At 42.8% G+C, this 16013-nt stretch overlaps 1 protein-coding gene across 1 annotated transcript in view; it reads right to left on the bottom strand.

The window, feature by feature from the left end:
• Positions 1-14715, bottom strand: part of ppm1lb (protein phosphatase, Mg2+/Mn2+ dependent, 1Lb) — a 38482-nt gene extending 23767 nt beyond the window's left edge. Inside the window, exon 1 of the mRNA XM_034548872.1 lies at positions 13804-14715. Within this exon, the coding sequence (XP_034404763.1) occupies positions 13804-14202 (399 nt within the window). The 5' untranslated portion in view covers positions 14203-14715. The remainder of the gene's footprint in view (positions 1-13803) is intronic.
• Positions 14716-16013: the final 1298 nt, after the last annotated feature.

Raw genomic sequence — 16013 nt, 5'->3', positions numbered from 1 at the left:
CCATGCCTTCAATATTGACCGTCAGATAGCTGAAAAGATGCATTATGGTCCGCCTTTGCAGTGAAAATCTATTTTATGGAGTATCACAGCAGGGACAAACAATTAATTGGTTATCCGAAAGAGTAACCAAATCTTCATCTGCATGTGGACTAATTGATTGATCGACTTATCATTTCAGCTCTAAATATAACGGCCCTGTTATTAATACAGATACCTGAAGATTATTGAAATGCAGGTTGCGTCGCCGCAGTCGTTGACATTCTGAGAGACTCTTGCCACCACAAGGCACATTGCAGCACGCTCTGCCAAGCTTCTGCCATCCTGAGTCGACGGCTTCCTGGACTCCATTCATCCCTTCCTGTGTCCATCCATTCACGATGGCTCTCATCTCCATACAGCTGGCTTCATTGGCACAACAACTCACATTGCACACGTGAAAAGTAACCCAACGGTGGGCATATGGTGCATATTTCACATGTATCTAATTTCCATATACACATGCAGCGAGTTGAGCAGCAGCAGGCTGCCATAATTGGGGCACCCATAAATAAGGAAGAGTGCAATGCCTGGATTTCTGCCGATTTGTTTTTCAGGGGATGCAAGTGTAAATAAATTGATGGCTTTTAATATTAATAGTGCCGCATTCTGCTGTTGTCATCTGTATTACCACCGCCATTTAAAACCTTTAGATTACCTCCTACACCAGCTCACAATTTACTACCTGACTTGCTTACATCGGTGCTTACATTTATATTCTCCTCCTTTTTCTTTACCTCACCCCCTTTCTGTTGCCGTCACTCTGGAGGCAGATGTTGCATTTATCACATTAATTACAAACCGCCTGCTTTTTCTCTCGGTCCTCAACATGTGCAGCTACAAACACAAACACAAACACACACACACACACACAGAGTTCATCACAAGGTTAGCGAATACTAAACCCAACCTGTCTACTCCTGAGGATTCAGTATTATGCGATGCTGAAGATTTGTCTTTCCTTTACTCGTCCAACCACTCTGCGTTCCCATTCATCAGAGAGAGGAAAAAATACAACGATCAATGCAAAGCCTGTTTGGTGTGTATCATAGAGCAAAGCCAAACTGCACTAGCTGATAAACATATACAGACGTTCATAAAAATCAATATTCTTCTACTCCACTGCCGCTGTTCTCATGAAGCTTGCTGACGAAAATACAGGCTTGTGTGCGCGCGCGTGTGCGTGTGTGTGTGTGTGTGTGTGTGTGTGTGTGTGCGTATGTGCGCACATCACTTTGTGGGACCTCCATGCATCAGAACATTGATTAGATTAAATGGACTCTGGATATGAGGTGGCTTGTGGGAACAAGGCTTTGCATGATGAAACTATGAGTACAGGAACTGTAGGGCAGCCCTAGAGTAGAATAGGGCTGGATATGAGTAAAACAAAAAAAAGAAGAAGCTACTTTCAGCATGGAGTCATGCCAGATACAAGGACAGCGACAGAGGTAGATCCTGGATAATATCAGTTTATTTGACAGGCTTGTTCCTTACCACACTGGCTGTGTGTAACAGATGTCAGAAAAATAAATATCTGATCTAGGATCAGTGTGTCCTCTAACACTCTTCAACTGGACCCAAATCAGTTATTGTCTAGAAGCACAAAAAAATGATCATTGCCACTGATGTTCCTGTACCTATACCCAACTTACGCCCTCGGGTCATAGTGATCTAAGTGGTAAACAGTATAAAGACAGATGATGAGGCAGTGATGACACATGCTGCTCCACGATGGTTCAAGTATTTGGCACAGCCAAGTTCCCATACAACATAATGAGGACAGGATGTGTAGCCAAAGACCAAACCCAGTGCCCACTTTCCAAAACAATCTGCCCATTACAGCTCAGAACTACACCGTGGGCATTCGGGCTGGCCACGTTCAATCAGCTTTACGTGGAAGGCGTCCAACAACTTTTGCTTTCAGTACGGTCCAGCTAATGAATTGAACAGCCGCTGATATGCTGAATCAACTCGCCCATGTCGGGGAATAATTTCTCATTGAAAATGCTTCTAATAATTTTGTACACTTTTGGTTTGCAAGCCCTTGACAGCGTGTACATTTGTTGTCGTGCCCGTGTGGTGACTGAAGAAGGGCTGCAGGCGCCGAGGCAGAGCCAGCAGGCGTCAGGCCACAGGTCTCCAAGGCAGCCCAGTTTTCCACAGCAGGTGCAGCACCATCATGAAGCAGACCCACTTTGGCATGCTCACTATTTCCAGCCATATCCACCACTGCCCCCACCCCCCACCAAGAGACGGCCTGCTAAGAATAGAAGAAGGATTTCGCCGCCTTTGCTTCACCCATTTTCTTCTAATCTTTTGTTTTTAAAGTCCCTGCGCACAGGTCTCCCAACTTTATTTTATCAACACTATAATATTCTAAAATCAACCATAAGATCTGCAACAAGTGGTGGAAATAGCTATTGAGCTATTGTGGAATGATATATTTATTATTGACTGAGAAAAGCTATTAAATCTTGAGCCAACATCGAGCCGCTGGAGTAACTGCTGCGCTGCCATTGGCTCGGTTAAGTTCCTATTCGTTTCATAATCGATGCTGCTGATTATTTTCTCAATAATTGATTATTCCTTTGGGCTCTAAAATGCCAGAAAATAGTACAAAACGTCCATCACAATCTCTCCAAAGTCTAAGGTGAAGTTTGTTTTCTAGTGTCTTGCTTCGTCAGACCAACACTCCATAGCACAAAGATATTCTGTTTACAATCATATTTAACAGAGAGACGCAGCAAAACGTTTCGGAAAATTATTGCAACAAATTTTCGGACAACTCTCTAATTGTTTGTTTCTTTTGCATGAAAAACTATTGTTAACGGTGTCATGGGTCTGACATGTCAACAGTCTTCCTGATATTATACATCTACAAAATCCCAAAAGAGCAGTAAGAACCAGGAGATGATGAATAGTTTGTGCATGGTGTAGTGCTGCAGCGCATGTGCCATCTCCAGAAGATATTATGAAATATGGTGTGTGGGTGTGTGTGCGTGCGTGCGTGCGTGCGTGTGCATGTGTGTGGGCGCACACATGCTTGTCTGTTGTAAGTCAAAGTCTTGGACTCCTTTCAGGACTGGCGGCAGCAGGCTCTTTAATATTTCAGAGCAGTGATAAATAAGTCAGACAGACTGCAGAGAGATAAGGTGACTCTGTGTGTAGGGGTGAGGAGGGTGGAGGAAACAGAGGTAGAAAAGGAGAAGGAGGGGGGTAGAATGGATATAGTGAGGATGAGAGAGACATATAAGGTAATAGAGCAAAAGGACAGCCACAACAGCCAAATCAAGGCACCTCTGGAAAAAAGGCAAATATCTGGAACACTAAATACTGACAGTAGGCTTACAATAAACATTTAACCCCACCAGGAACAGCAAGGGGTGCAGATCAAAACTGAAAAACCTGTGACTTAATGCACCAATTAACCAACAAGGAAATGATTGATAAGCGGCTTCAATCACAGCAGGAAAGAGACCAAGAATGCACTTCTCGTGCGTGCGTGCCCTTCATCCCTCCTTACACATCTCCAATTACAGTCCCTCGACAATGCTGACCTGGACACACAATGACAGATTTTGATTTCTGAGGACAAAAGCGATCAGAAGGAGATAAAGGAGAGAAGCGATGAGTGGGTAAGGCGGAAAGAAGAGGGTGTGGATGAATAGATAGGAGAGGAGAGAGAGAAAACAGACACAATACTGTAGGGAAAAGGTCAACAGAGACAGAGAGCAAGTGTGAGAGGGAAGATGAAAAAAAGAAGAAAGAGATGGAAAAGTATGTCATGCTTTTTCGGGAGGGAGGAACTGCCCCATGGTGCCGTGGCCTTTAGTCTGACAGACTTATGATCAAAAGATGAAAAAAGTTTGAAGTCTCTGACTTCAAACACAATCTAACTCATAGCGTATTGTACAGTTATGTCTGTCTAACACAAGTTGTGCAGCAAGCCTGGAAAATCTTCAGCATCCATGTTTTTATCCCCATCTCCTCTGAAAGAAAGGACTTCTTCCCTGCCTTTTCTCCACCTCCTAACAGCTTTAAGTCCCCTATTCCACTATCTTAATTTATACTTCTGAAAGCCTGTAGCAACCTTTGTTGCGTAATGCTTTGTCAACCCTCTTCTCTTCTCCCCCCCTCTGTCCTTCTCTCTTCTGACCTGAATGAGGGCACTTATCATCTATGCCATCGTTTTCCTCTCTTCTCACCCTCAATGAAGCATCTCTCCTGCTCTGAACAGTTGTAATCGCTGCCATCTCTGCTACTGAGCTCATTAGACCAACTCGGGAAACATACAGACTTCTCACTCACCGGATAACAAATGCATACAGGTACTGGATGTGTAAACGGACGCACTAGAGCGAACTCTAAAAATCTTGATAAATCCAACAGGGAAAGTAGATGGGATTCATTGGGGAAATAAAAAGATACAGACAAGTGGGAGTGGGATGGGGTGAAAAGAAAGTGAGTCCATGGAGAGAACGTATATTCCCAATCTCCCCAGTGGGATTAGTGTAAATCTAATCTTCCCCGCTGTCTCTTCTATTCCTTTTAGCCTCGGCTTAGAGGCTTCAGGAAGAGAGCAGGCATCCTAAGAGCCTTGATCTGTTAGCATTAGCTCACATCACCGTAAGCTTCCTCTGCACCGCACTAATCAATTACCAGCCCTGCTTATCTGCCTCCAAACTTTCCATCAACCCCGACCCAACACCAGTCTGTGACTTTAAAAAAAATAAGTGAGAGGGCTGAATGCAGGTGTGCCTGCAGACATTTTTTGTTAAATCGGCCAACCAATACATCTGTTTATCAATAATATTGAGCGTAATAATCTGCCATTGCTATATGGGGAACGCTTGAAACGATGAGTCGATTAATGTATTCTCCAAATTGGATGCTTTTCTCCATCTTATAGGATTGTGTAATGTATATTTGGGAATTTTGGTCAAATAAAATTAACAACGTGAGGATGTCATCTCAAATGGATATTCGCATTGATATTTTATAGCCAAGCTGTTAATCAAGAATAGAATTGGCAATTAATCAGAAATTAAATTGATTGTAGCCTTAGTATCAGATACAATGCTGTTTCTTCATTGCAAAGGACATTTACTACTAAAACTCTACGACTAGAAAAAACTGGTTTTACCAAAGTGCTTGATATTTTGTCAAAATGTGTCATTTAAATTGTAGATTGGCCAAAACGTTTTCTTTGATTGGTTTTACTCATCAGTAAGATGAATGGTATCGAGTTGCACATATATTTTAAAGTATTGTTAAACATATCATATGTATATATGTACTGTATATTTTGATTCCATGTTAACATTAACTACTGGGATAAATTAAGATACAGCACAATGATCATTTTAAACTAGATTACTGAACACATTTTTTTCATATTAGCAAATAGTGCTAATGTGTGTGAGAGCAGTTATTTCGCTGGGGTCAGAGCATGGGAACAACCCATTTTCCAGTTTCTGAATGAGGCCAACGATACCTCTGGAGGCCTCAAACATTAAGCTCTGGCAGCCAGTAGATAGCCACGTCATCGTCAGTAATAGGCTAAGTGGTTTACACTCTACTTGCTAGTTGAGGCCTTTAGCCATTGTTGACATGAATCAGAATTACAAACAAAAATGTTGGATATATCCAGATTGGAATCAATTTAAAATTCAGAAGATTAAGTGTGGAAGATTACGTTTATTTATTGCAGTTACCCTGATGAACATGTGGGCTCCGTCTGCAATCTGCTTGCAAATTACTCTCAATCCGCTTCTTTATCCCTCTTGCCTGTTTTGTCTTTTTAATTTTCTCTCCAACATCATCTTTTTTCTCTTTAGAACCAAGAACTTTATCTAACCCTTACATAGCAGATGGTCACCAGAAAGCCTCACCAGTGTTAGTTAGATTGCCCCCACACCACCCTTCTCAATAACTGCCATGAAAAAACAGGGGGAACCACAGAGGAAAACAACAGGATGAAAGAGGTCCAAGAGTCATAAATCGCAAAGGGCCATAATCAACAGTACATGGCAGTGATCCAGAAAGACCCTGTTACACAAACAATCACACATACTCACACATTCTTAGCCACATACTGGCTAAGAATGCACACACACACACGATCCCTCTACCTCCCCATTTTAATCACAAGCACAAATTAATGACATAAATTAATGACATGCCAGGGAGTCTGATGCTCTCTTATCCTGTGAGCCTTCGTTAGTGTAAATTAGAGACAACCTAGCTCAGAGTTGGTTCAGCGCGGAATGTATTTTAAGATTGGTAGCTCACACTAAATAGAAACCATGTGCAAATATCAAACATTCATATCTGCTGCATACCTCCTGTCTGGATGGATCGATGTCTGGAAGTGTGCAGCACGTGTGGCAGATCAGCTCCAGAATGCAAACTTTTAACACTTCATCCAACAATCGGAAGATCTGCCGTTCAATCCCCAACTCCTCTAGTCCACATGTCAACCTGTCCTTGTGCAAGATATTGAACCCCAAAATGCTCCCGAAGGCTTTGCTGTGCGAGTGTGTGTTGGATTAGATTACATCCTGGTGAGCCTGTTTGAATGTGTCAATGCAAGGCCGTCGGTATAAATGCAATAACACTTACCATGTGGGAGTATAATCATACATTCAGAGGAAGTCACGACAGAATTTAAAAAAAAGCACATTTTCTATCTAAGATGTATCAAATGGCTTATGTCCGACTTGGGGACGTGGACGTGACAAGAGACAAACAAACACAACCAGGGGCCCTGTTCCATTTACCAGGATGCACCTGCCCTTTACACAGGCCCGTCTGGCCAGACGTGAGGAAGAGCCACAACTGTGAGCATGACAAACATCACGGCCAAGTGTCTTTGCACACAATCACACCAATGTCGCTAACTCTGAACAGCTGTGACTTGCTACCTTTTCTCAGCCAACATTCTTCTCCCGCTGTCCTTCGCTGTCAAAACACACACACACACACACACACACACACACACACACACACACACACACACACACACACACACACACACACACACACACACACACACACACACACACACACACACACACACACACACACACACACACACACACACACACACACACACACACACACACACACACACACACACACACACACACACACACACACACACACACACACACACACACACACACACACACACACACACACACACACACACACACACACACACACACACACACACACACACACACACACTTTCGTTTCAACATTTTACATAACTGCCTTCGACATGAAGAATGTCCCCTTTTCAAAACAAAGTGTAGATTAGACCAAGCAGCACACTCAATTTAGATTTAGGGACCGCTAATAAGCTACAGACGAAAAACACACATAAGACTGTACAATCGAATAGCACGGCCTTGGACAAATGCAGTGCTGTAGGCGAGCATTATGCATTCAGAGCCAGACTTGGAGCTTTGCAACATCTAGAATTGGATTTTAAACCTACACTTCCAACACAACCAGCATGTTTGGCAGCTTAATCGGGAACACATCACATTGGGTAGTGGCGACTGAGTGTGGCAAGTGGCCGAGGCAAGTGGACACAGTGGGGACTGGGGAGATACTATAATGGGGGGCGGACCGCAGGTTGACATGGCCTTGGAGAAGGCTTTTTTTTTGGCGCATTCATTCTCTGCCAACCCCCAGAGAGAGAAGAGGGCATGGAGGGGGGGGGGGGGGGATAGGTGAAAGGGTGATGTGGGGTGACAGTGGGGGGATTTGGCAACCAAACACAACAGCTCCATTACCAAACCCACCTTTCAGCACCATGTCAAGCCCCACTGGGAGAGGAGTGGGTGACGTGCAGGAGAACAAAGAGAAGCTAAACAGCATGAAGCTCCAACTTTGCAAACAACCTTCCACACAAGACCTCCTCCCAGAAAACTCAACTTTCACAGTGATGTGTGTGAACAACGACCTTGTGGCTTCCTTCTGCTTAGGAGGTGCGTGTATATTTAGTCAGGGGGTTTTAGCAGATGTGTTTGACAGAGAGGGTGTTAAATTATTGAGCAGTCGCTGCCAGAAGAGAAGGACGGCACACTGAGGTGGAAGAAGGTACTCTTATCTGTCACTACATGCTGTTGGCAAACACTCACAATCCTGTCACACAGACACAAATAGTTATCAGACCGGAAGGGCGTGTTATTATTAAGTGGCATCTCAAAGATGTTCACTTAAACAAATGTATGTTTAGTCACTATCGCCAAAAGAGGTAACACAATGGTGATTGAGCCTTTGGCCCTCTGATGGAAAAAGACTCCAAACTCTCCATTGTTTTCCCTCAAATCGAAATACTAAATTGACCAGGACTGAAATCTTAAAGAGTGCCTCTTAAACCTCCTAAATGCTCTCATCTCAAGACGGGAGAAGGAGTTTTCACACTAAAACCACACTGAGGCAAGATATCATTAAAATGAGTCGATTTCTGAAAGACTTTCATTTTATGAAAATGAATGACTGTGGAGAAGAAGACATTACAGATGTTAACTCCAGGGCCAAACATTTAGGTTGCTTGACAGCAACAGTTCATTTATTTATTTGGCATGTTTCACTCCGTGACTAAACTCCTCAGTCGCTCCCGACAGTCTCCTCACTGCAAGGAAAACAAATTACCAAAAGGTCAGCAAACTTTTCAGCAGAGTCCTCAAGCTATGTGGTCTCTTCTCTGCTACACTAGTATTTTCCAGCAGAACATGACCTCCTGTGTGCTTTCCACTTTCTGCATCACATCAATGAAGGGCTGAAATGTTGAGCATCAGTTTTCTCAACAAGTGAGAGGTACAGAAGGACAACAGTAGTAATGACAAGTTTTGCTGATCCCCAATTAAGTGAATTACTCTTTTCTTACCCTGCAGGAATTTAGTCCTACTCAAAGTACACTTATGTGTATTACTGAAGCCCTACTGTACCATTCTGCACAGCAAATCCACCTGTCATATGTCAAGGTTTATAGAAAGGAATGAGGCCTCTGAAACCTCATTAGCAGAGGGATTTTATGTCTTATAACCGATTTACGGGCCAGAAGCGAGCTGTAACCCCAGAGCATGACATATCATCACCTTTTAAGTTGATATGGCAAACTTGTTAGCAAACTGTTGCCTATTTAAACATACAGCAGATACGAGGCAATATTAGAATGAATTCTAGGTCATCCTTGTGACCACCTGATGAACTTAAGTCCTATAATAGCTAGCTCGGTTTCCACAAGCACCTGAGGGAAATATCTCTTTAGGAGCTAAATGCTCCACTATGTTCACCAGTAGTTGGTGCAGGAAAATGCACCTTCAGGGGATACGTCTGTTGGTTCATCACTACCGGAAAGCCCTTTCACATATAAGTAATAACGTGATCCATTGTCAATTAATCTAAACGCTTTATTTATTTATTTAATTTCAAAATGAGTGCCCGATAAGTCTGTTTTATAAATTCAGGGCACTGATTGACAACGTGATGTGAAGCAGGTGCCTTGTCCCATAAGCCTTTGCATTTCAGTCTCTCACAGTGAAGTCGTCCCTCCCTGGAAGACCAGACAACACCAAACTGCTCCTCTCATCTCCGTGTGAGTCCTCCACGTCCATAAAGGGAAAAGCAGTGTACCTTCCTGTGGAAACATAAATATTCATGCACCCACACACACTGCTGTCCTTGGCCTTCTTACACTCCCTCCTTTCGTTTGCTCTCTAATCCTGTAATGCCAACAGTGCAATTAGTCACATGGCGGCTCTTTCTTTCATCTCTCTAGTGAGAGCGAACTCGGGAGGAATTCAGACTGCTTAGTATCTAAACTACATAACCCACCCCATGCTAAATATGCACATGAAATCATTAAAATATATACAATCCAAACAACTCTGACTATAACATGCCCTTCAATGTGGAGTGGCTGAGAAGGTGAACGATGCTGCACCACTGCTTCAATTGCTCTCAAAAGTCTTGTCTACTTTTCATTTCAAGAAATGAATAATGTACTTGAAAATTAAATTAAATGCATTTTAGCCTGAACATAAAGCAAAGGTGAACAAAGGACAAGCTCAGAGCTGAATAAAGACAGAGAGGATCTCTCTAAAAAATAGTAAGTGTCCCTGTGGTACCTGTGGTTTTAGTGTTTTCTCCTACTTCTTCACCCTGCACTTTACAATTGCCTCCTACCCAGTTGGAAACTATATAGCCATCACAACCCACTCGCAAACAAACACCGCAGATCGAAACTACATGAAAGAGTGAGTCATGATAGAAAAAGAAAAAACAACAGAACAAAAGCTAATCGGATGGCAAAAGACAGAGAGAAGCAGCCCCCGCACTCAAATCAAACAGCCTTGTTGTGAATGTCTTCTCTGTACTCTACAGTTACAGTTCAGGTCATTTTGCAGTGCCTGAAGCCACAACCCGACAGTGGACAAAAATAGTGCATGTTGCCATTGGATGGATGGAGAGCCCAGGGTTATCATTTTAATGCAGGTTATTCCTATGTGTCAACTAAAAAACAATCTCCATTTCACAGATAAATCCTTTTTCCGAGCGATCGTCTAAAAATGACACCTCCAATGGATGTGCTCACATTAAAACACTGAATTTTACCACGGGGAAAAAATTGTGTGGAGACATACCATGCCATACCATGCCATTTCCACATTGTATTTAGCATTGACTGGAGATGTATCTGGTAATAAACTGACTGGCTTCCTTAACTTTCTATCCTCCAACAGGCTGGACTCAAAATCACCCGCACCAAGTGGTTAGAAAGGTTAAAGCAGATTGCCATCGTTAGGTGTAGACTTTCATTTTCACAGGTACATGCATTCGTTGTCTTGAAGAGAGAGACGAGAAGATCGATACCAGTCTCATGTTTGCATGCCAAGTATGCAGCTAGAGCCCGGTGGAGATTATCTTATCTTAGTCTGGCGACTTGAAGCAGAGGAAATAGCTAGCCTGCCTCAAGTGAAAAAAACACATACCACCTACTAATTGTTATATCTGGTTTGTTTAATCAGAACACGCACCTCCATAATGGATGCACAAACATGAGATTGATACCAATCTTGTAATCTATTTCTTGGCAAGGAATAATATAAGCGTATTTCCAAAAACGTCTCACTAAATCTAAAACTGCACCTAAGGTTGATCATTAAAAATGCATTGAGGGTGATTTTATATATATCCCACATCTACATCTTTCCCACAGGGTGTGATTGCTTTGCCAGTCCGTACTAATGATAGTTATTACTTGAGAGAATAATCAGATTAATCGATCCCTCTTCCCTTGATGTTTATGTTGAATCTCTAATTAGTTGGCACACTCCTACCCCAGTGGAAAATGACGTGTCGGTCTATTACAGGCTTTGTAAACAGTGTCAAAGACATGTTGGTGTTGCAGCCTTGGATGCTACATAGATGTTGACACAGGTCCGACATTTTTTTAATGACTGTTTAAATACTTTGGATGAGCAGAGTGTGTGTGGGGAAATGGAAGTGGCTGACACCTCACTAATTAGCCAGCTGAGGCCACCAGTATTCCTGGTGTTGCCTTGGGCCACACAGCATCCCTCTGCTGTATCCAATGCCCCCTGGCTAACAAAAATCTAGATTCGCTGAAGAGGGGAAGTTGTTTCTGAAGGCTGCTGGTGGCCACACACACACACGTTGCCCATGGACATGCAGTGATAAAACCGCTCTTCACAAATCTGAACCTTCTCGTCTGGCTCTCACTCTCACCATAGATGCTCTCCCACTCATTTTCTCCTTTTTCTGTCAGATATACAAACATACATCTCCTAGTCAGCATTTATTTATTCTAGTCTTAACCATGCATGTGGTAGCTGTAGCAGTGCTCACAGGTGAAATCACTGGTCTCTAAAAGGGAACTCCACAGAGAGAAGAAGCACCAGGAAGAAAAAAAAAGGCAGCAGGGGAAAACAATCCGATGACCACTTTTGGTCAAAAGCTGCAGCAGTCAGCAACGTGGCTATCCTCTATGCCTTTCTTTTGTGTTTTTTTTAAAGCATGTTATCGTTCAGCCATAATCCGACCATAGCGGTCCAACTGAAGACAGTCGCTTTAAGCTCTAAAAACAGCATGGAGCTCCTCAGCAAACCAGAACAGGCTGATCAAAAGATGTGTCATGTCTAATGTACAAACTGAAGTACAGAGGGGATAAGAGAGCGCTCTGTCGCATAAATACTGTCCTGAGAAACAATGCAGGGTTCAAGCATGCCATGACTTGATAAATCAGTGTTTTTATGTTCTCCTCAAACAGTGGCGTCATCTCAAATGCTCTTTAACCCTTTAACTTTTCTCTTTAAGGGTCTCGTGCTTGCTTCGTCAGGTTGTTTGGTCACATTAATTTCAACAAACAACATGAAATAATTCAGATTCTTTTGACGAAAGCGGAAAAGAAACAATATGTATTTTCGTTGCAAACAAATATTGACTGGGGGTTGACAGTGTTGCTTTGCTCATATTGAGCTCTGCTGCCTTTGAAGCACACCGGCTTGAGTTCATCCTCCTCCTTCCAGCTATAATATTGTTACACCGTGGGGCCTGTGCTATCTGCGTCCTAAAATGTTGTTTTGGACAAAAAACATGAGATGGATATTTCTGTCTTGATTTTAAGCTGTAAATAGACAAGATGCAGTTGCCTTGCTTTTTGGAAGACAACAGATTAAGTGTGGGTGAATGTGTGTGCAAGGAATTATGGGATCCTACGCACAGTTCAGGATGGGCTCCTGCTCCAATTATCCAAAAATGCCCAAGGCTGTGTTGCCAATTGCTTAAATAAACTGAAAACCTGTACATGCACCACTAACACACAATATCAACTAAGGGACCTAAAGTGTCTCCTGCTTTAATACTCGACTTTGAGGCCCTTTCTTGTGCCAAAATAAAGACCTTAATTATTTCAGCTTTATGCTTATGTTGCATAATCCTTGATTAATTTGTGTTTGATCAAATAACCACACAGCAAATCTGCAGAGACAAATGTGCCATGTTTAATGTAAGCTGAAGTATAGAGGAGAGACGAGGAGATAAGAGACAGAGGAAAATGGTTTACGTGATGTCAACGTTTATGTCACTTACAATTTTTTTTATATGCCGCTCTGAGAGTTGCAGGGTTCAAGCATGCCATGACTTCATTGTGAATCTGTGTTTTTATGGTCAGTTGCTATCAGGGGCCCAGCAGCTAATTTGTTCAACTTTATCACAACTTCCCACATCAATCTTATGTCACTCATTCATCAGCCGACACAAACTTTCCCTCTGAAAAGTTACAATTGTGGCAGCTCGTCAAAACAAGCAGGTGTAATTAAACTCGAATCACTTTTGATGGCCATTTTATATCATTTTCAACATTTGATTAAGCGATTTATCAATATAATAGTCTGAAAAAAGATGCTGTCCCAAGCATACTTTCATTTTAACAATGTTGGGCTTGCTCCACTTTGTCTCACTTGTGGATTTAATAGATTTTCGACAGTAAACCAGACCAGCTGGAATAAATACAAAACACTGATATATAGCTATTTGGAGATCACTTAAGTCATCTTATCCCTGAGTAACCTTGGGGCCCCTGCAGCTCATTGTGGGGCCCGTGGGTACCCACACGCACCGTGTATGTTGTTGGAGAGAGTGAGAAAGTAATGTGGACTGGAAGAGACATGCAGACAGACAAACACGACATTTTGCCTTTTCATTTCCCTCTCCCCCATTAGTACTCACCTCTCCTCCGTGGCCATCAAAAATCCCAAATATAGACGGGTGACTCTTGTTGACGAGGTCGGTGAGCACCTCGAATCTGTCCTCCATGTGGTCTCGCCGGCCTTGGATGGAGTACACGGCCACGCTGTTGCTCTTCAACTCCCAGGTCTTGGAGAACTCCGCGTCCAGGACGTCCAGCCCGCCGAACCGCTCGTTCTGCATCATCTCCGCCACTTTCCCCTTGACCATCTTGACCGCATCCCGGCTGGACTTGACGATGGTCTTCACTTCGTCCGTGTGGAAGAAGTAACTCCACAGAGCCAGGCTGATGCACAGCAGGAACAAGGTCTCGGGTCTGAGCAGAAAATAACGCATGATCCGACCTAAAAGAGACAGCAGGGTCATCGTATCCTCTATCATTTATTTACATGCAGGAAATCGCGGCAGGTTGTGTGTCGCTCGCCCCCGCCGCAGATTTCAGTCCATCGTCGTCGGTGTGAGTGGTTTGGTGGCGGTACAACATTTAACCGGGCGTTTCGCACCGGGACACGCACGCAGATTGAACGAGTGACACTTCAATGCGTTTTTACCCAGACTGGAAGTCCGGTGCAAGCGACCGGGGGGGAGGGGGGCGGGACAAACGCGATGGTCCGGCTGGTTCCTCTCTTGCATGCAGCCCCGCAGTGAGCCTCCACCGGCTGCCAGTTGACCATCTGATGCGGTCAGAGACCACCGACTCTCCCCAGACACAAATCGCAGGTCGCCCGCTTGGATTTCAAAGTGTGCCGCCTGTGAGAGCCACAGTCAGAGTCTCTTTCTGGCCAGCACCGCTACGGTTCCCAGTCCTGGAAATAGCGGTCCGTGTTGAAGCCCTCACATTCCCAGCTGCCACACTGGCTGCGACTCTTTGCTGCTGAATGACTAAACAACGATGCTGCCTTCAGGTGCAGCTCGTAATGTCCCCATACACCAGTGAGTGATCCAGAGGAGCAAGTGTAAGCTAATCGCTCTGGTCTAGATCAATTCTGAAAGTTCAGTTTGGCATTTAAAACGTCACAAAGTACCCACAATAACGCTGGGTGATGGTGGTATGAACACATGATCAACCATATTATAATTGGGTTTCCCCTGCTACACATTATGTATATGTCTTACACAAACAAGAGACATTATAACAACATTTCAAAACACAATAAAAAGTGTAATACAATTATATTTTAAAAAGAATAAGCTTACACTTGTTGAATGACAACATAATGAGATCATATAATCAATACATAATTTCACTGAAATGTAATACAATTTACAATGTTGAGCCCTTCCCACCAACACAGCTCGCTGTTACAATACATATGATTTCAGTTGGAGTTGTGGAAATAAAGTTCCAGCATCTGTGGTTTAATTTAATCCAAACATGAACACAAACACTGCACCACAGGTCTTGAACTGAAATTATCTAAATTCCCAAACTGAATTCAGTTCAGTTAGTTTCCAGGTAGTTCTAAAAGAGCACTCAAAATCCCCCCCCCGCTCCCTTTTCCCTTTTTTATTTTCTTGCCAAAATTGCATAAAGCAGTATTCAAATAAAATACATATGAAAAGACTATAACATTTCACCATCTTATTTTCAGTATGGCTGTCATGCATATGGCCATTCATACTTACAGCTTGGTAGTGTAGCTGTTAAGTATTACGTGTCCCTTCACTGTGACTACTTATACATGATCGTTAATTTGCATTTTAAGTTTATATATTTCCGGCAGTCCTGGAATGCATCCAGAGAGCTGTCATGCAGGTGCGCTTAAAACCGGAGGATTGATTAACCCAGGGTGCTTATTTGACCAATTTCCTTTTACATATGGAATATGCTTAATTAAAGCATATTTAAGTTGTGCATTCACTTTGCTGGCCTAGTCCGGCCTATACATCGTAGTCTGAGAGTCATATACAGTATTTAGCCTAATACATGTTTTAAGACCTATCTTTATTATAACATATATAATCATTTAACGGGTACATCTTAATGAAACGTAACATAGTTAACTTTCTCTGTTTTTTTCTATTCTGTTCTTTTTTCTTTTCTTTTTTAATTAGTACAATGGTTATGAACGCCTGTGTCAAAGCCTACCTTTCATGCTTGTGTTTTATTTTCAACAGCTGTATTTAAACAGTTGCTCGGTACTGTGGCCTAGTTGATTGAATAATTAAAACGCTAAATATCTTTTATTTAG

The sequence above is a fragment of the Cyclopterus lumpus genome, chromosome 13 (assembly GCF_009769545.1).
Source record: "Cyclopterus lumpus isolate fCycLum1 chromosome 13, fCycLum1.pri, whole genome shotgun sequence".
Lineage (NCBI taxonomy): Eukaryota > Metazoa > Chordata > Actinopteri > Perciformes > Cyclopteridae > Cyclopterus > Cyclopterus lumpus.
This window is presented reverse-complemented; position numbering and strand designations above follow the sequence as displayed.